Genomic DNA, 18,493 nt, shown 5'->3' with positions numbered 1-18,493 from the left:
TAACTCAGAAATGCATATTAACCGCATAAAGCATATATGTGTGCAGAGGATATATTATTCATTATCTGTTCAGCCTTTCTGTCAGCAGCACATCTGAAAGCAAAACATGCTGCCAAGTCATGTATTCTGATGACCTGGGGGTTTCCCCATTTCCCAGGAAGATGAATTTGGGGGCAGAGAATGATTTTAATAAACACACTGACAGCAAAGATGATAGTAAAAGGAAATGCAGCTTAACATTTATATTTTTTTTTTAAAGGAAAGTACCGTGACTCATGTGTCAGAAGGAACATGTTGACCAAAGACAGTCTGTGCTCTTTGCAGGTGACCACCTAGAACTCTCTGCCCACAGGAATACCTAATAACAATTAGTTACTTTTGAAGGCACAAGGTCTATGGACTTGTATAACTAGGCACCAACATGTCTGTCCTTACGAAATGAAAATGTGAATCTGTGATTCAAAAGCTATGCTGGCAACTTAACTTGAGATACTAGGTGAGATTTTTGGTGTCAGAGAGAGAAATTATAAGCTTTACTTTTAAGGGCTAAACTCAGTGACCTGCTGATGCACTCGAAGGATAGGTGGGTATGGAGGATGTATGTCTTTATCGGTTGAGCTCTTCCTAAGCAACTCACTGATATTCACACCAGAATAAAAGTGTCCACACCTGGAGTTATCTGGGAGGAGCTCTTACCTATCGCTGAGCCTGAATTTGAGGGGAAGAGGGGCCACAAGAGAGTATTACATGCCTATGGACTTGTGTACATGAAACAGCATGATACAAACAATGTGACTGGAAGATCTCATAAATCATCCTTCCTCACTTAACTGCAAAATTAGAGTTCTCAGTGTTACCTCTGCCCATTGCAGCCTCCCAAGGTATCACGGTTTGTATGGGTGCTGTTTTCTCACTGGCACACACAGGTGTTTGGCCTCCAAGGCTGATGCACTTCTGCCCAGGTGCAGAAAGGCAGAAGATGAGCCGTGTTTCCCTGCAGAGTTTCTTGACACGACTCACAGCTGGAACACCGACAGTGTGTGACGACTGAGCAAGGGCTGAGTGTGTGCGTGTCTGCTGCTCAGTGTGCACACCTTTAATGTACAGAGCTAAAGATATGACAGCTACGCTTGTTTAAAAATGATCTATTCTTTTATGAACCACGTTCAGAGCAACTCTACTTGAGGGTTTCTGCACTTGAGGACTTACGTACCAAGTCCAAACTTTTCAGCTTGTAGAACTACATGCATGTCTTGTGTGCGTGGGATGGGAGTCCGTGTGTATAGCCCTGGCAGATGCATGTAGATCAGGTGAACAGAGCTGTGACCCTTTTTTCCTTTGGTAGGCCCATAGGGCTTTGGGAGCAGATGAAAATACCACGGTAAATATTCAAGGAAAAGGAAGCAGTTACAGTTCTCAGAGCAGTGTTGCATGGACTGTATGTTTTATAGCAGATGTTTCAGGACATAAACAATTAGGGCTTAATGTATTAATATGCATCTCTGAAAAATAATCCAGTGGTACATCAATGGGCCAGACCCTTGGCTGACATAACCTGACATTGCTCCAGTGGCTTCAGTTTCAGTTTTGAAGAAGTTAACAGCTAATATCTTTAATTATACAGATCTCTGGCCAGTATAAACTTGTGTGAGACTGGGATGCCTGGATCTTGTGTGTGCCATTAAAACGTGTCCTAGGAGCTTTGGACTCTACAGCAGTCAAAAATGGATCATATACCAAAATCACAAGAGTGAAATCCTGCAGCACTGGATAGGCACAAGGGTAGATTTCATGACTGCATTAGTCTCTGTTTTCTAAAAATACTTTAGATCTGTCTGGTGCAGTTAGATGGGAGCAAATCTGGTGCAGATATGCCCTAGGCTTTGTCAGCTGCAGCTCTGGCCACCTCCCTCCACTCACACCCTTGGGGCAAAGGGGCTCCACAGGAGGCAGCAGTGCTCAAAAAATGCTGGTGGCTACAAGGACGGGGTGGGGTGGCAGGGAGATGTCTCACAGCATGTTTTCCTACATTTCTGTGTAGTTCCGTTGACCGAGAAAGCCCAGACAAGCTTTCTGTACTAAGCAAAGCTTACCTGCCAGTTGCCTTTCAAGATCCTTCTAGCAGATAGACTACAGATTTTTTCTTCTGTCATCTAATGATTTTTTTGGGGTCTCTGCTTTTTTCAGCTCCAAGGCTCCTTGAAGAGAAAGTTGGTGGTAAATCTTTCACCTGTCAACAACAAGAGGCCCAATGGTGTTTCAGAGAGCTCTTTCCTTGACATTAAGAGGATAAGAGTGGGTGATAATATCTCAATGGGACAAGGCGGACAACATGTTAACAATTGCCAAAGCCAGGCAATGTCAGGAACTATGTCTGTGGGACAAGGATCACAAAGAAAGGCCAGCAACCTAGCAAACAATACACATGCTAGTGGGAATGGCATGTTTAATATGACTTTGAAAGAGGTAAAGAAAGAGCCAGGAGAAACGATGTCCTGCAGCAAACACTTAGATGGCCAGACATCCCATGAGAACATGTTCCCTAACAGATATGGGGAAGACTCGTGGGAACAAATGATGGATCTGGAGCTTCAGGAACTTTTTAATGAGCTGACTAACATATCAGTACCACCAATGAGTGATCTTGAGCTAGAGAATATGATAAATGCCACGATAAAACAAGATGAGCCATTCAACATTGACCTTGGGCAGCAGAGCCAGAGGGGCCCTGTGAGATCTCTGCAGATGGACAAGATGGTGATAAAAAGTGAATATGCGCCAAGCATGAATCAGGCTCCTGTGGGCTCCCCACAGATGAGACCTTCTTCTACAGGTCCAGCTTTCACTATGGCCACCACTGCCATGTCCACCTCTTCACCCATCCCTTCGGTGCCTCAGAGTCAAACACAGGTATCACAGGTTTCTTCTGCATCCAGTCGGCCGTTGGCTAACTGGCAGGAGGTGTCTCATGCACAGCAGCTCAAACAGATCGCAGCCAACCGGCAGCAGCATGCCTTGATTCAGCAGCAACAGCAGCAGCAGAACCAGACAGCCAACTGGTCCACTCTGTCTCCATCAGGACCTTCCCCTGGACCCTTTGGGCAAGAGAAAATCCCCAGTCCTTCTTTTCGCCAGCAACAGTTCAGCCCACAAAGCTCAGCAATGCTTGGGGTACCAGTGAATGGGAACCAGTCGAAAGGGATGAACAACTATGTTTATAAACCAACCACTCCCCAGAGCAATCCTATGGACCTAATCATGCAACAGAAGCCTCAGGACCTCAACAGAAACTTTATCAACAGTGCTCAGCCACCACTAGAGCAGCACCATGGCAACACAAAGCCTTTGTTTCACTTTAACTCAGAGCAAACAAACCAGCAGATGCCTTCAGTTTTGGGTTCCCAAAACAAGCCTGCCCTTCTGCACTACACGCAGCCGGCACAGGGTTCAGGCCCTGTGCAACAGCCACAACAACAGCAGCAACAACAGCCACAGCCGCAACCTGCTCAGCCTCTCCCGAACCAGTCTCTTCAAAGGCCACCTAACGTACCCCTCGCAATGCAGCAAAAAATGATGCTTCAGAAAATGCAACAAAGCCAGCAAATCTCAGGTTTGCAGTATCCAGTCTCTCAGCAGCATAGACAGGTAAGGCAAATTCCTCCTTATTTGTTACAGAATTCTGGCTTGAGTAGTAAAAAAGGCTTTTCCAGCCTGGCCTTATTCCTCCAGGGGATGTGTACTGGTGGCAGATAATAACCATATCAGCACATACTTCTGCAGAGCAGGTGATGGCACATTTAGCACCTCTTCAGGTCTATCATGGATGCACATTGATAAGAAATTTGAGAAAGACATGTTCATAACACTTTTTTCTTAATGCAATGGAGTGACTATGTCACTGCTATGTATTAAGTAGATACTTGTCAGAAAGGTGAGATGGTAGGGCAAATGCAAGCTTATTTTGGAGCCCTATCTAAAGAGTTCTAGCTTACAAAAATTTAGGCTTTTTTGAATAGCAAAATTCTAAAGAATTCCTGTGTTATCTTAGATAATATATTTTACGATGTTAATTTTTATGCATCATTTTCCTTCGGGAGGTAGGGTTAGGAAATTCTAGTTTTAGATATCTTTTTGACTGACATGACAAAAATACTGTTTGCACATTTGTTATCTGTTTGGCAAAGAAAAACTAAGACTTATCTGTGAGCTTTATAAACACTCAGTACACTTCTGGGAATATTCTGTGGATAAAATACATGTTTAGATATGAAGGTGAAGGTTGCCACAGATACATCTACAATTATATACCACATGGCCAGCTCTCACTGTGTTATCATGAGACAGTACTTCGACAAAATCAGTGGTTATAGCTCAGTTATGCTATGCAAAGTCACCATGTACCAGGATCTCAAGTTTCAGTCCTGCCAGTCGAGTTTGAATGTGCAACCTCACTGTAGCCCTGAAACTGAAAACCAGGTGCGAAACAAGTAAAACATATTTAACCTTGGGACATTTAAGCCACTCTGAGTAGTTTTGCTGGGAGTTGGGCTCAACACATTTGAAGGTATGGAATGACAATATAGACATGGAGCTCGTTTGTGGATGTGAAAAATAGTTACAAGAAAATACTGAAAAGTGAAAGCCTAAGTCTTCCAATAAGTCCAAGAGAAGCAGCATTGTGCATGAGTCATTCAGATCTGGAGTTTCTTTGCAGAGCTATTTGGGTGAACAGTCTGATGTTTTGAAAAAAATCAGTAAATAAAATTGTATGCGTGGACACCTTTCTCCTTTTAACTCTTTTAAATTCCCTGGCCAACTAACCATGACTTTTTCCAACAGAAAATCCCTTAGCAAGAGGTATCAGGTGAAACATATGGGCAGCTTTGGGTGGGGAGATGTTGCTTTGTTGGAAGATGATGTAGAAAGAGCATTGGCAGGAGGCAAGCACAGCTTTACTGTTTTACGGGAGGTCTCTGCTGGCTTTTCCTCTCCTTCTTGGGCCACTGTGTGCTCTCTTAGGCGCATTTCCCCATTCTCTTAATAGACTGGCAGGCAGATGAATTTTAGCAGTTCCTTCATTTAGCCATGATGAGGCTTCCAGCAATCTGTCAGCACAGGGGAGACAGGCAGAACTTTTGCAAACACTACTATTTTTCTGAAAAAAATATGCAAGGTCACATTCTGGAAAGGAATAAGAAGACTGAGAGCAACTTTGCTTGAGACAATGTTAGCTCCTTGCTCTGTGTCCTGTTGGGCTGCTCAGGGAGGCAAGCCAACAAGATGGTACTTGGCAACTTGGCTGTAGTAGTACTTGCAAGATTTATCATGAGTGTAGTGGGATCTCTCACCTGTGAAGCCACAAGATCTTTTGGCTTAAGAAACTTGCCCTAAATGAACTTTGCTGAGAGCCAAACTTTAGATTTGTTCTAAGGAAGGACCAAGGAAGGAGTTTTGCCTATCATCATAGACTTCTGCAAGTACTTTCCAAAGTTTCTTGTCATCTGACCACTGTCCATGGTTATGTCTGCAGGACATGGCTACCTGACCCACAACAGAGCTGAGAAGCTTAGAAGCTTTGTAGACACAGATTGTGGGGCTTTTGCAGCAAAAATGCTGTTTTTTCTATGCTCTAGAGAGATAACTGATTTTTTTGGGAGATCCTTACCAGTTGTTCCAAAGTTCAGAAATTCAAGTAAGCCTCTCTCAGTAGAGTATCCTGTAGCTGTTGGAACAAAACTTAGAAATACAATTGCTCCATAAATTGCAGTTTTGGAATGGTTTGAACATAACGTTCACCTGGTAGGATTTGTGAGTTCTGTGGACTCCTTTAGCATCTGCCTGCACAGCTGCAAGGGCCCACCAACCCTTTGGTCAGGGCCTGCTTGCCCAGTCTGAATATTAAATCAGAGTGGGAGAAGACACCACTAGTATTATCTCCCAATAAAGATAACAAAGGTCAAAGCAACCTCATGGGTCAACTCCCACTGATTTGTCCCCCACTGGAGACGTCACCTCATTTAGGCTGCATGGTCTTTTTTCCTGGAGGATTATCTCCTACCTCTGAGGATTCCTACACATCATTAACAGTAATGCATGATTAATTACCAGCATTTTCTAATTAACTTCATGATTAATATTTATTTTACTTATGCCCTATTTCTTCATGAGGAATCAAGGTTTGATTCTGCTTGGTATCATTCAACTCCTCCTCAGATCATTACAATTGTGGACTGTAAGGACCATCTTGGAACTGGCTGGAATGCTTTGTAGCTGGAAATATGAGTGCATATTCATAAAGGGCTGCTGTGACATTACCATCAGATAACACTGACTGGAACACAGTAAATTCACATTTTTAGCTGAACCAGCTCATCCTCCGGATTTTTACTCCCCAAGCTTTAAGATCCAAAAAAACCATTTGAACTTGGCTTTATCAACCCAAGCTGGCTAACTGGAAATGTAAGGCTTATAATTTCTTTGCTTGTCACATTCACTTTGTGTCAAATTGGAGCAAACTTGTAGCGGGATTTGCTAATTAGATGTCTTTTGCCTCTAGGGAAAAGTCATAAAAATGATGGAAATCATCTTGGTTTCCTGAAAGGTTGATCTGAATGAAGGGTTTGCTTGCTTCTCTGTTTTATTCTCCATTGTTGTGGGAAAGATTCACCTTTCCATTGTCTATCAGGATGCAACAGATGCACAGGCATGACAAAAACTCTTAGAAATTCAATACTTTCTTTGTTTAAGGAATAATTAGAAGCTTCAAATTCTCCACAAGTTTAATTAGGTTTGCAATACTTATACAGAACCTGGGCTGACGTGGGGAAAATCTGTAGCTGGGCTTGGGCAGGAGTTTGAAGCCTAACTTTCCACTTGTGAAGAAATGTAGTCCAGTCAGTGAAAGATGTTTCTGAAGCGAGATTTAAGGTTTCTGAACAAAAGACATGAAGTTTTTAACTAGTCTAAGAAATTCCACACATATTTTCAAAGTTTTTTGAATAGCCTTAAGACTTGTTCAGTAAGTTCCATTAGTCTTCTCTGTCTTCTATGTCTACTAGTGAAGAAGTAAAAAAACAATTAAAAAAAAGAAAAAGCCTGCATCTACTAAATAAGATATAATTCATCTCCTTCTGATTTTGACCTAAAGCCAAATTAAACTCAAAGATTTCAAGCTGACTTTTTCTCCAATTTTTTTTTATTCAACTTCATTCACTCAAGGGAGAGGAGAAATGAAGGCTGAGCTCATGAGAATGGGAACCCTAATGGAGCAAGGCCACTCTGTCTGCTACATGTTGGCATGTGCTCTATTTAGTCTTGACATTGGGGGCGAGGTTAACAAGGGATCATGAGAGGTTCAGCCCCCACTTTACACAACCACCCAGTGTTCCTTATTTTTATGGCTCTAGAAGCGTCAGTGTTGCCTATGTAGTTACAACCCACAACAGTGTTCCCTTGTGCAGAGCTCAGGGCCTTGTTAGTCCTTGTTCCTTTATAATTGCTTTGAGGATGGAATTATCTTCTACTTTTTTTCTTTTATCTTTTTTTTCCTGTTGTTCCAAGAACCCAGGAATGTGGTGTGATGAGTTGCAGCTGGGGCTTTTTTTGCCCTTACTTGTCCTAATTGGGGCATGCTTTAGATCATTTTCTTCACCGGGTCTTAACAGACTCCCTTTTAAATCCAACCAGTCTCCCTTCCTTCTGAATATGGAGCAGTCCCTTCTCCAGTACCTGCTGGAATGTCCCATATGTGCCTCTTGCCTCATGCTCTCCCACAGGACGGGTTAGAGTTTCCCAGCATGTAGCCAGTGGCCTTTCAGATGCTCCACGTCCCAAGGACACAGCATGGCTGCTGTGGCTGGAGAAGAGCCACAGCGCAGCATTGCAGCAAGGGATGTGACAACAGTGAGGAGCTTGCTGAGGTGACCCCCCCATTGCAGGCCCCCTCCATTACACCAGCTCTTCAAATGCCTAGAAAATCAGTGCTTAACTGCTATATATGCATTGCTCTTAAATATCTCCAATGGATAGAGATAGTATTTCAACTAACCTGGCAGCTCCGCAGAGATGCTGAGACGGATTGTCCTCTCATTTTCTCCAGTATAAACCCAGGGTGATTGAATTTATTTTCAGGAAAGCGTAAATGGACTTACAGCAGCATAGTAAGCAGCAGCATATGGCCTTCTACCTTTTTTTTTGTAAAGCATGGGCACCATACGGATTTAATAAGAAGTGTATGTTAAACTGTCAGATTGTTAGAGTGCTATGTGAGGAAGAAGCACCAGGAGCAAAAGATCTAATGGCTTTTTTGAGAGTGCAGATATAAAAACTCTTGTTATCGTTCACTGCTGAGTGATAACTTACACGTCTAATTTAGCCTCCAAAATTTCTCGGAGAAAATGTGGCTTCTTTGGTTGATTCATATCAAAACAATATTTTCCCAGAGTTTTGTGTTTACCACTAAAGAAGAAAAGAAGAGCATATTTTGGTGAGGCAACCTCTCTGTTTTCAAGTGTGAAGGAATTATTTTGCAAATATTTGTGAAATGAAGAGAGAAAACCTAGAGTGGCTTGTGGTAATTGGTACAAACCGGGACTTAAATTTGACTCAGATCATAAATAACAACGATTCCAGGCTTTTGGAATCTGCAATAATAGAAACTGTTCCATAGTGTAAGAAAATAACAATGTGACCTTTCTTTCAATGCTTGCTATAAAAATAATACTTGGATGACAGCTTTTCTTGATAGCTCCATTTTGGTTGCATTCCGTCATGCAAGGGCTTCTGAATTAAATATTCTGGATAAAAACTTGAGTATGTCCCAATAACCACCATCGATTACAGGGTCATAGCTGATTTATGAGCACAAAACCAGAGAGAAAGTGTCATAAGTTCCTATATTGTTGTGGTGGACAGTTGTCTTGGTAGTGCTCATGCTCAGTTTACTGAATGAAGTATATAGACAATCACACTGTGGACAGTCAGTCCCTGAGGACATTGTAATTCAAAGGCCCAGAGACATTGCCAGTTCCATATGGCTTCTTGAAATCTTTGCATAAAGTATTTACAATGGTAGAACAGCAGAGTATTAACCACTTTGGGCAAATGCTTCTGGGTTTGAGGATTTGGAAGGTAGCTGAGGTAGCCCCTGTTTTTTAATTTGGTCTGCTTTTTGAAGGTACTTCCACAAAGATACCAATAAAAAACACCGATGCACTTACCTGCATGAATTCTTTGATAATGTCAGCACGCTTGAAGTTGTATTTATTATTTATTAGCATTGTGAAAGTGCCTGGGAGGTGGATTGGTAGGGCAAAATGTCATTTTGTGAAGAACAGGATAAACTCAGATTAAAAATAGCACCTGTTTCAAAGGGACAGTGTTGATCTGGCTTCTGTAAGAATCGAAGAATAACCCACCTGTATGTCTAGTGGTGTTGATTTGAGGACTGCATTGACCCAAGAGGCACCTCAAGAGCCAGTCACTTGTCTTGGCCATGGGGGAAAAAAATGCTGTTGGAGACAGGAGGCACAGTAAGGGTGCTTGCTGCTTCACTCCTCTGATTTTACTCCACTGTCTCCCGGAAGAGATGTGCTAGGGTAGGGAAGCAGATGTACAGCCAGGGTACCTGGTGTGTATGTAAGAGGGCATGATGGTGGCTGCAAGGAGGAAAGGGCAGCTGAGAAGATCCATAGTGCTGGTGGCTGAGGTTGCAGTTTACAGGTCTGGGGTGGTAGGGTAAAGTAGAGAACCATTAACAAAGACAGGACATGAATTTGCTTATCAGGTTAACTGGAAAGGAGACATAACAGGATGAGACTGGGATAAGGAACTGTGAAGATGCAATGCTGACCAGAAAGAAAGGGTCCAGGGATGTTTCAGGTCTGGTTCTCTGCTACGAAGCAAGTTAGTCTGTCTGTCTTGACCTGTGATCTCATCAATAAAGCTGGGATATCCATAAGGGCTTCTTACCTGGTTGAAATAAGAATTTCTGCTATTGCTCTGTGTGCATCTGAGGCCAGAGTCAAGCCCTGAGTCAACTTCCTGCAGGGATTTTGGAAAGGCAGCCTGGAAAAACAATATAATTCTACAGCCATTTGGAGCTGGTATGGTGAAAAACCCTTTCCTGTAAGTTTTTGCTTGTTTGTAGGCAATTTATGAATACCTCAAGAAGTCAAGGAACAAAAAAACTTTAACAAGGCCCAGCTCCCATTTCTCTCCCTGGAGTCTTCCTATTATTTTAATTCCCCAAAGTCCTCAAAAGCAAATCCCAGTAATTTGTCTCTCCAGGGGTTCAAAATGAAGGAGTATTTTAATGGCAAATAGTTATTCCTCCACTCAGCCACTTTTACTGCTGGTGTTTTTATGGTGGAGACCTGCCCCAGGCCACAGATGACTGTCATTAAGACAGCAACAGACCTAGTAATGTTCCTTTAATATGAGTTTTCATGGGTGAATTTACCATTTGTATGTGATGCTGATCCAGAAAATCAGCCAGATGCTCCAACAGAACTATTCCAGAACCATCTGCCTGCTTCATTTGCTGCATGCCTGTTTCTGGTAAAGTATACACACAGCATAAGAGACAGCTTTTGCCCTGAAGAATTTATAATCTAAATAAGCAAGCCAGCCAAACCTTGAGAAGAAGGAAATATTACTCTGTATTTTATATATTAAATATTTTAGGAAAAAGAGAAGGAAGATCTCATTCAAAACCATTACAGTCAATCCACCGGAGCTGTTGGATAAGGACACATCAGCTGTTGCAGAGGAATCCTCTGGCAGAGTCTGAAGTTGAACCAGACCCAGTGTCAGTCTCAGAGACACTTGCCTTGTGTGCCAGGATAGTGCCTGAACCTATCAACCCGCATCTGCTCATCTTGACCTGACTGCCCCTTGTCCCTTGGTCTGAGATACTTCTCTACAGCTGCAGCATCCACAGCTCTGAGCCTTCACAGCCTGCACAGTCCCCCAGAGGAGACCTCTGAAGCAGTTACAGCAGTATTTGATGCCTCTTTTTTCTCTTTGTACCTATAGATTGATGATAAACAACCCATCAAGGTGCACCCAGTGTCTTAACAACCCTCCAAGGGGGCCTTTGATACACCCATGCATGTGTGGACATGCCGTGGCTATGCCTGAGATTCTGTTTGCCACCTTGTGCGTAGGGAAGGCGTGGGGTCTTGAGGGCAGCCTCATACTGGGTTGAGCAGGTCAACCATGTTGAGTTTTGTATGATCTCTTTAAGAATGGTCCTCACTTCTCCATCCTCTCTGACAAGGCTCAGCTGGAATTTGGAGGTGGGCTGAGTGTGCGAAGTAGTTGGTCTGTCTGAAAAGCCAAACACCTTTCATAGAGTCTTTTGATAGTAATACTTAGTCTTGACTTAGCTGTGGAAACATGAGTTGAATGATTCTCCAGGTTCATAGGAAGAGGTTAGGATTTATTTATGTGAGGTCCACATCATATTGTAAATCAATAGAAAACACAGAAATCCCATAAAAGGAGGGATATTTATCCCTCTCTATCATACCAGTTATCTGTATTTAGTGTTAATCCCATAAGCTTCCTATGGGACCAGTGAGGAAGGCGCAGTTCAGAGTACCTAAGCCAGACACATACGTGAGGCACAACCTTGCTGCAGAAGGCTGTCAGCATCCATGAGCCCAGCCGTACTGCTGTGCCTGCAAGACAGGTGCAGACTGAAACTACAGTGCATTGAATTGTGTGCCAGTATGTCAAAGGAATGGAAGGACAAGGCGCTTTGCATTGGTCTTAGGTGAGGTTTCACAGGACCACAGAGCTGATCTAAAAGCTAGGAGCTTCAGAAAGGGGCAAGGAGTCCTCCCCTACCCCAGCCCGGTGTCCACTCCTTCCTCTGGCACCAGCTCTGGCATTTGTCTGAGCTCTCACAAAACCGGCAGAAAACTATCCTTTATCTCTCTGTGTTGGTTTTCTCTTCTTATAGTGACTTTCTCCAGCTTGTGGGGTCAAACAAAGCCAACACCAATACGAGGGAAGTGGCAGGAGAACATAGCTGGAGGCAAGAAGTGGAGATGTTAAACTCAGGTGGCTGGTGCTGGGGAACCTCAGCTACAGGGGTGGTCAGAGAGTGAGTGGAAGGTGGGCAACTAACTGCAAGAGGGAGTCTGCCTGTGGAAGAACAGGAATTGAGGGCAGGAGAGAGTCAGGGAGCACAAAGTTTAGGGCAAGAGAAACAGCTGGGTGGAACTGGATCCAGAGCAGGGACAAATGTGCAGGAAGGACGAGGGTCTCAGGGTAGGAAGAAGCCTGAAAGCCAGTGATACACAGTGCAAATTGTGCTTGGGTGAGGGGGAATGAGTGAGAAGGATTGGGAGCTCAGGAGGAGGAAGCTGAGAATAAGTCTGGGTAAGGCAGAGGGAGTCCAAAGGTGGGAAATCGTGTGGGAGGGAATGAGGCAGAACAGGAACTACTAATGCACAAGGCACAAAGCACCTCTGGTCTTTGCAAAGGGGAGAATGGAAGACTGGTAACACTTAGAACCTGTTTCTGTATCCTACGCCAGGAATACGTGAAGGGGCATAAGGGGCTTGTCCAGAAGTTCCCAAAGCATCTGCAGGAAGTCTTCAGGACATGGCAGAAAGTGCAACTTTCCAGACCTGCCTCACTCTAAGTCCTTCAAATTGCCAGCTGAAAGGACACACTACATATTTCAGTCCTTGCTATTCATCCTGCCAGTCTCCATCAGTCAAGGAGAAAGAATAATTAGCATTATTTGTCCCACTGGAGAAAAATGAATGCATCCCATTCTCCATTCTCTGGCTTTCTTCCTTCAGGGAACCCTACAGCTCTTCCACCATCCCCAGCTGCAAGTGTAGCCATTAAATAACCAAATGTATAGAATAGAATAGAATAGAATAGAATAGAATTAGAATAGAATAGAATAGAATAGAATAGAATAGAATAGAATAGAATAGAATAGAAATAGAATAGAATAGAATTAGAATAGAATAGAATAGAATAGAATAGAATAGAATAGAATAGAATAGAATAGAAATTTCAGTTGGAAAGGACCTTACAATGATCATCTAGTCCAACTGCCAGACAGCTTTAGGGCTGACCAAAAGTTAAAGCATGTTTTTAAGGGTATAGTGCAGATGTCTCTGACAGCCTTGGGGCATCAACCAGCTCTCTAGGAAGCCTGTTCCAGGGTTTGAAATGTCTTCTTGCCTTGCAGAAGGTGTACGTGAGGAAGAATGATGGAGACTGAATGATCCTCTCAGGCCTTCATAAGAAACTCTATAGTCCACCTTGGTTGAAAAGTTCCCCACGATTGACTGATACCAAAATACTTGCAATGACCAAGGTGTGAGAATGAAGAAAGATGGTATTTCTGTGGAGCCAGATTGTACTGTAACCTGTAAGAGGGAGAGAGACTTTGAGGGCTTTCCGTAATTCTGTGAAGATGAGTTAGATGTACTCTCAGAGTCTTTTCTTTTTCCAGTCCTTTCTATAATTTGCAGTGGTTGCAAGCCGGGCCACAGCCTAGCTCCAAGTGAGTGATGAATGACTAAAGGATTTAGTGCTTTGGTTCTGGTTAGAAAAGCATCCAACTTTATCCATTGCAGAACTAGATTTCTCCGAATGACTATAAACTGCAATCCCAGCTAAAGCAGGCTTTGCTGGGGTGACTCCAGTCTTGTCTGGTTTCAGCTAGAATGGAAAAAAAAGAAAAGAATGGCTTTTTTTTTTTCCTACTGGAACCAGTAAAAGACATGGGAAGACATAGGGATTAGCAGAAGTATTGGGAGCTTCACAGCCTAAGTGCAAAACAGAGTGGGAGGAGGGAGGGTGGGAGTAAATTCTGGCTATCCATCCTTAATCCAAAGCTGCCTGCTCCTTCCCAGGCTATACTTCACTGTCATACACTTGCAAATTCACTCCAGGAATGAAAACAGACTAACTTTAAGCTTGTTCCCAAAGCTGCAAATTTGTCCCTGCTGGGTGTTAATTTAACTGCTTCCAGGGCACCAGGATGTCTACTAGTGTTGCTGTGCTTGCTTTCTTCTTTTTTTTTCTTCGCACATCTGGCGTTGTGAAAACTTCCAAGCCATCACACAGAAGAGTGATGAACTGACCACATTTAACCCTTTCTGCAGCATGCCAAGTATGAACCTGCCTGTCTCTCTCCAGCATTTTCTCCCTGCAGCAGAGGCCATGGGCCTTGTTAACACGTGGGATCCACAAACTCTAAAGTGGGTCTTACGAGCATTTCACAGGCTGAGAATAGAGCCTTTCTTCAGCTCCACCATCCTCTTCTGTGAACAAAACTGGCTAAACAGTAATAACTGGACTTCAAAAACTTCCAGCAGGAAGAAACAGGTTCAGGGCATGGAGAGTTTTTTTCCAAAATATTTCTTTTTTTCCTCTTGCTTTCATCTGGTGCTGCCACTTCCCAGCAGGGAGGATGTTCAGTACAGTAGTTTCGCTGACATTATGGCAAGCGATGGCCCTTTCCTGTTGGTTTTTGATTGTTGCCATTTGTTCTGTAATGGCTGCATTAACTGTTCATCTGCTGCGTTGACTGAACCAGAGCAAATTCAAAATGATCTGGGTGGCTCACTTCTAGTCACAGCTGTTGTACTTTACTTGACTTTCTCCACTTTATTTGCTTTCTGTTGAACAAGTTGTTTGTGTGACCAGCTCACTTGTTTCACTGACATATTTCCACCGATAGCTTTTTTTTTTTGGCTTCGGCTAGGGTTTCCTGCAAAAAGCCCAAAATACCTGAAACGCAAATTCCTCTTCTGTTTTGCCCTTTTGTGCAATGCCAGCTTTATGGCATCAGGAGAGTGCAAAGTCCTCCTTTGCTGTCTTCCTCTCAGCCCTATCATTACTTTTTATCCTGCAGCCCTCCTTTCATACTTCCATCCTAGTGACTGTCCCTTCTCAGCCCTGGTTCCTCTCAGCACCCGGCCCTGGGGAGCTGGAACACCATGGAGAAACATCTCACAGCCACGTGGGCTGCTGAACACAGCAAGAAAGCAGCAGTACCCACCACATCAATGCAGGAGACCCAAACGGGCTGCAGTCCTTGATTTTGCCATCTTCTCTTCTTCATGTAGGGTTTTCACTGATGAGTTTTATTTTTAAAAGAAGTAAATAGCTCTTGGTCCACAAATTACAGGCCTCATTGGTAAACATAAAATCTACTTCTTGGGCTAAGTACAGCTGTGTTGTCAAAATCTTATTTCATATTCAAAGTGCTGTCAAGGGCAGCCTTTTTCAGAGGTAGCATATCTCCGTGGGCCAAGCTCCAGGGCCCTGGGAAGCATGGGAGCAGTTCTTCAGAAGGGTTTTCCATAGCCATATATATACTGCATTAAAGCAGTATCTTCAGATTTTTAATCCTCCTGAAATGCTTTCTGGAGTGTTAGACTCACCACCTGAAAACACTAACAAAATTTGGTTTGTGGAGATACAATCATTCATTCCCCTATTAAGCCTGAGCTTCTTAAAGCTGCAGAGTGAGACTTACATGTTGATAGCCAAATTATTTATGCAGATCTAGAGAATGTCAGTCCAAAACCCATATAGCTTTAACATATCCACCCCTGGTTTTCTTCTGACATGTTTTCCAACCAGTGCACCTAGTAACAACCTTTGAAATCAGCCATATATAAATTTAGGCTTGAAATTAGCAGAACATTCCCAGAAATTGGGGAAATTGTTTGGCTTTCCCAAGAAGAATGCTGGTGGCCAAAAACCTAACTGCTTGTAAGATAAAATTTAGAATAATTGTTAGATGGTATGTGATAGCAAGGCACTCGGTTTAAAAATGGGATCCCTTTCTACTCCTCTGCTTTCCTAGCAAAATACAAAATCGTCCTCTGGCTGTCGCCTGATGTGGCCATTTCTCTGAAGGAACCTAGTGGGGAGCTGCGTAGGCCACTACTAAGCGAAGTGGAGTAGATGGCATGGCTGGGGACACCAGATAGATTTGCAGACATTTAATTGTAGCATTCATTTAAATATATGGTCTACCATTGTTATGAGCTCTGAGGAAATTTTCCCGTTCTTCCTCCCAAAGAATACAAAGCAAATTGAAAGCTAGTCTGTTGGTACAGTAATTGTATATAAATTTGCACATGAATCATTAATTAAAGTCAAGCTGTGGAAAAAATTAAAAAGGCTAAAAGACCTTTGGACATTTGTGTGAAGATCACTGCGCTTGATACCAGGGAATATAGAAATGTTTGGACTGTTTTCTCAAATGGGCACAATGTTAATGAATCATTTTAATCACCTTCATTATAGTCTTTCAAAGAGGAGACTGCTATGCAAAACCAAGCCTGACAAAAATAACATACAAAACCCAGAGGCAACTTTGAGGCTGCTAATTAGATAACTTTGTCTTGATATTTGCATCTGAGCCTATCGATCTGGAGAATATAGCATGTTACTCTAAGGGCAAGAAGCAAGTGAATGGCTGCTGCCCTGTGTCCTCTTGAACGATGTCTTCAAGGTACCTCTTGGTCTCTTGCATGCTCCAGGGTAAATATTGGGGATAATCTTTATCATGCTTTTCCCAAATTTTTCTTACATCTCTGGTCTTTTTGTGGCAACAAAACAATGCAGGAGCTGGAATGATTCTGTAAATGTTAGTGAACAAAACAGATGTAGAATGCCCAGATTTTGTGTTATTCTAGCCACACAAATGCTACAAGCGAAAACTAAACCAAATTAGGTTCATGCACAAATATTACTAGGAACAGCGAGATAGTAATGATAGCAGAAGTAATGAAAATATGTAATATATGCTAACAGTCTTCTACACATGAATTTATCCACACATCTTCTGTGAAGTGTATAACTATTAACTTGTTCTGTAAAGGTTAAAAATCGAGATGGTGAGATCAACACTGTTTTCTAACACAGCTTGTGAAGTTAAAGCATAAGAAATACATGTGGTGCATCTAAAAAGGTGTCTTCGTATAAAGTGACTGAGTCAAGAAGAGATTAAGTAGATCAGTATTTGTGAAAACAGTCCGTCTATTTAGATGAATATGTATGGCTTTAATTTTAGTCTCCAAAATAGGGTTGGATTCAGAGGTAGCACAAACTTTGCAGTTTTTATAAATTTTTCAAATTATTTTTTTTTTTTGTCCAAGCACTCCTCCATCAAAAATTCAGATAGGCAAAGATTCCTATGAATGTCAATGAGTATTTTCAGGAAACTTCCTTTTAAAGATGGAGAGGTTTCAGCAACCAAAGCAGTGAGAATTTAATTTCACTAATATTTAAATCTGTATAACTTAAACTAGCTTACAAATTCAGAGGGTTACATCGGGATAATGCCACTGTACCACTAGGTGTTTGCATCCCAGACGCCACCTGCAATCTGTGCTTCCACTTTGGGCAATATATAGAAAGGAAGAAACAGCTTCCTTGTAATTAATCTGTGACTTCTCAGATGAGAAGGTATGAGAGAGGAGATACAGAGAGAGATCATGAGTGAAATGAAGAAGACAAACAGGGAAGAATTAATCACTGTTTCTTCTAGCAGGAAAGTTGTAGACACCTATTGAAATCATCAGGCAGAAAAACAAGCAAGAGGAAGGCATCTTATACCTGACACCAGGAAGCACTTTCTGTAGGTCTCTTTGCTGCACCACATTGTGAATAGCAAAAGTAAGCATGAATTCAAAACTGGAGTTGGGTAGAAGAAATTCAGAAGAAGTATTTGTGAAGGGCAGCCAGACAGTATGTAGAAAGAGTGCAAAGTTGCACTCAAAATGCCTGAATGGCAGAATTTGGAAGATACATTAGATGCAGTCCCAGCATACAGTGGCTCTGTTCCTACGGTCCATCTCTGAACATCTCTTGATCACTCTGAAGGTGACCACTGTAACACACAGTTCTGTATGGTGCCACAGAAATAACACTGCTTGATCATAGCAGAAAAGTTTAGTAATAGAAAATATGCCAGAAATTGTGCCTGGTTTGGGGGAATTAATCTTAGTTGTGTCTTCCCCAGTGAAGTTTAGGATCACCTGTCATACTGGCCCCTCATTGCAGTAGTAATTTTGCCAGTTGACTGGTCTCCAGCTGACCTGACCCATTTTGGCCCAGCAGCCCCAGGGCTTGTGAAAGTGGATCTACTGGTTGCTTTTCAGCTGTGAGAGCAGGCACAGCGATGTGATTGTGAGCCATGCCTCTCGGAATGGTTTTTTTTAAAGATGGGAGCTCTAGGAAAGCAGAGCATCCCCCAGCAGTTTCTACTGATGTATGTGCTCCTCCTGTTGCTGCCTTCAAGGCAAGTTTAATGACTGCTTTCACAGGGTGGCAGAAATGTCCTGAGGAACATAAGCAATGGAAGGGAAATGGTGATTTTCAGCCATTTATAAGTGATCCAAACTGGAATGGCATTTTATGGAGAAGCCAAAAGCAATAGTGTCAAGGTACTAGTCTTGCTCACTTCCAAGTTTCTTGCAAAAAGTGAAGGAAATTAGAT

General features: G+C 42.6%; 1 protein-coding gene across 3 annotated transcripts in view; it reads left to right on the top strand.

Annotated features, from left to right (window-relative positions):
- The window catches only part of MAML2 (mastermind like transcriptional coactivator 2), a 216,323-nt gene that overhangs the window by 143,819 nt on the left and 54,011 nt on the right, over nt 1-18,493 (top strand). For all 3 annotated transcript variants that reach the window (XM_080376975.1, XM_080376973.1, XM_080376974.1), the window contains exon 2: nt 2,188-3,645. In XM_080376975.1, the coding sequence (XP_080233101.1) occupies nt 2,188-3,645 (1,458 nt within the window). The remainder of the gene's footprint in view (nt 1-2,187; nt 3,646-18,493) is intronic.

Source organism: Falco punctatus, assembly GCF_963210335.1.
Source record: "Falco punctatus genome assembly, chromosome: 2".
NCBI lineage: Eukaryota > Metazoa > Chordata > Aves > Falconiformes > Falconidae > Falco > Falco punctatus.
This window is presented reverse-complemented; position numbering and strand designations above follow the sequence as displayed.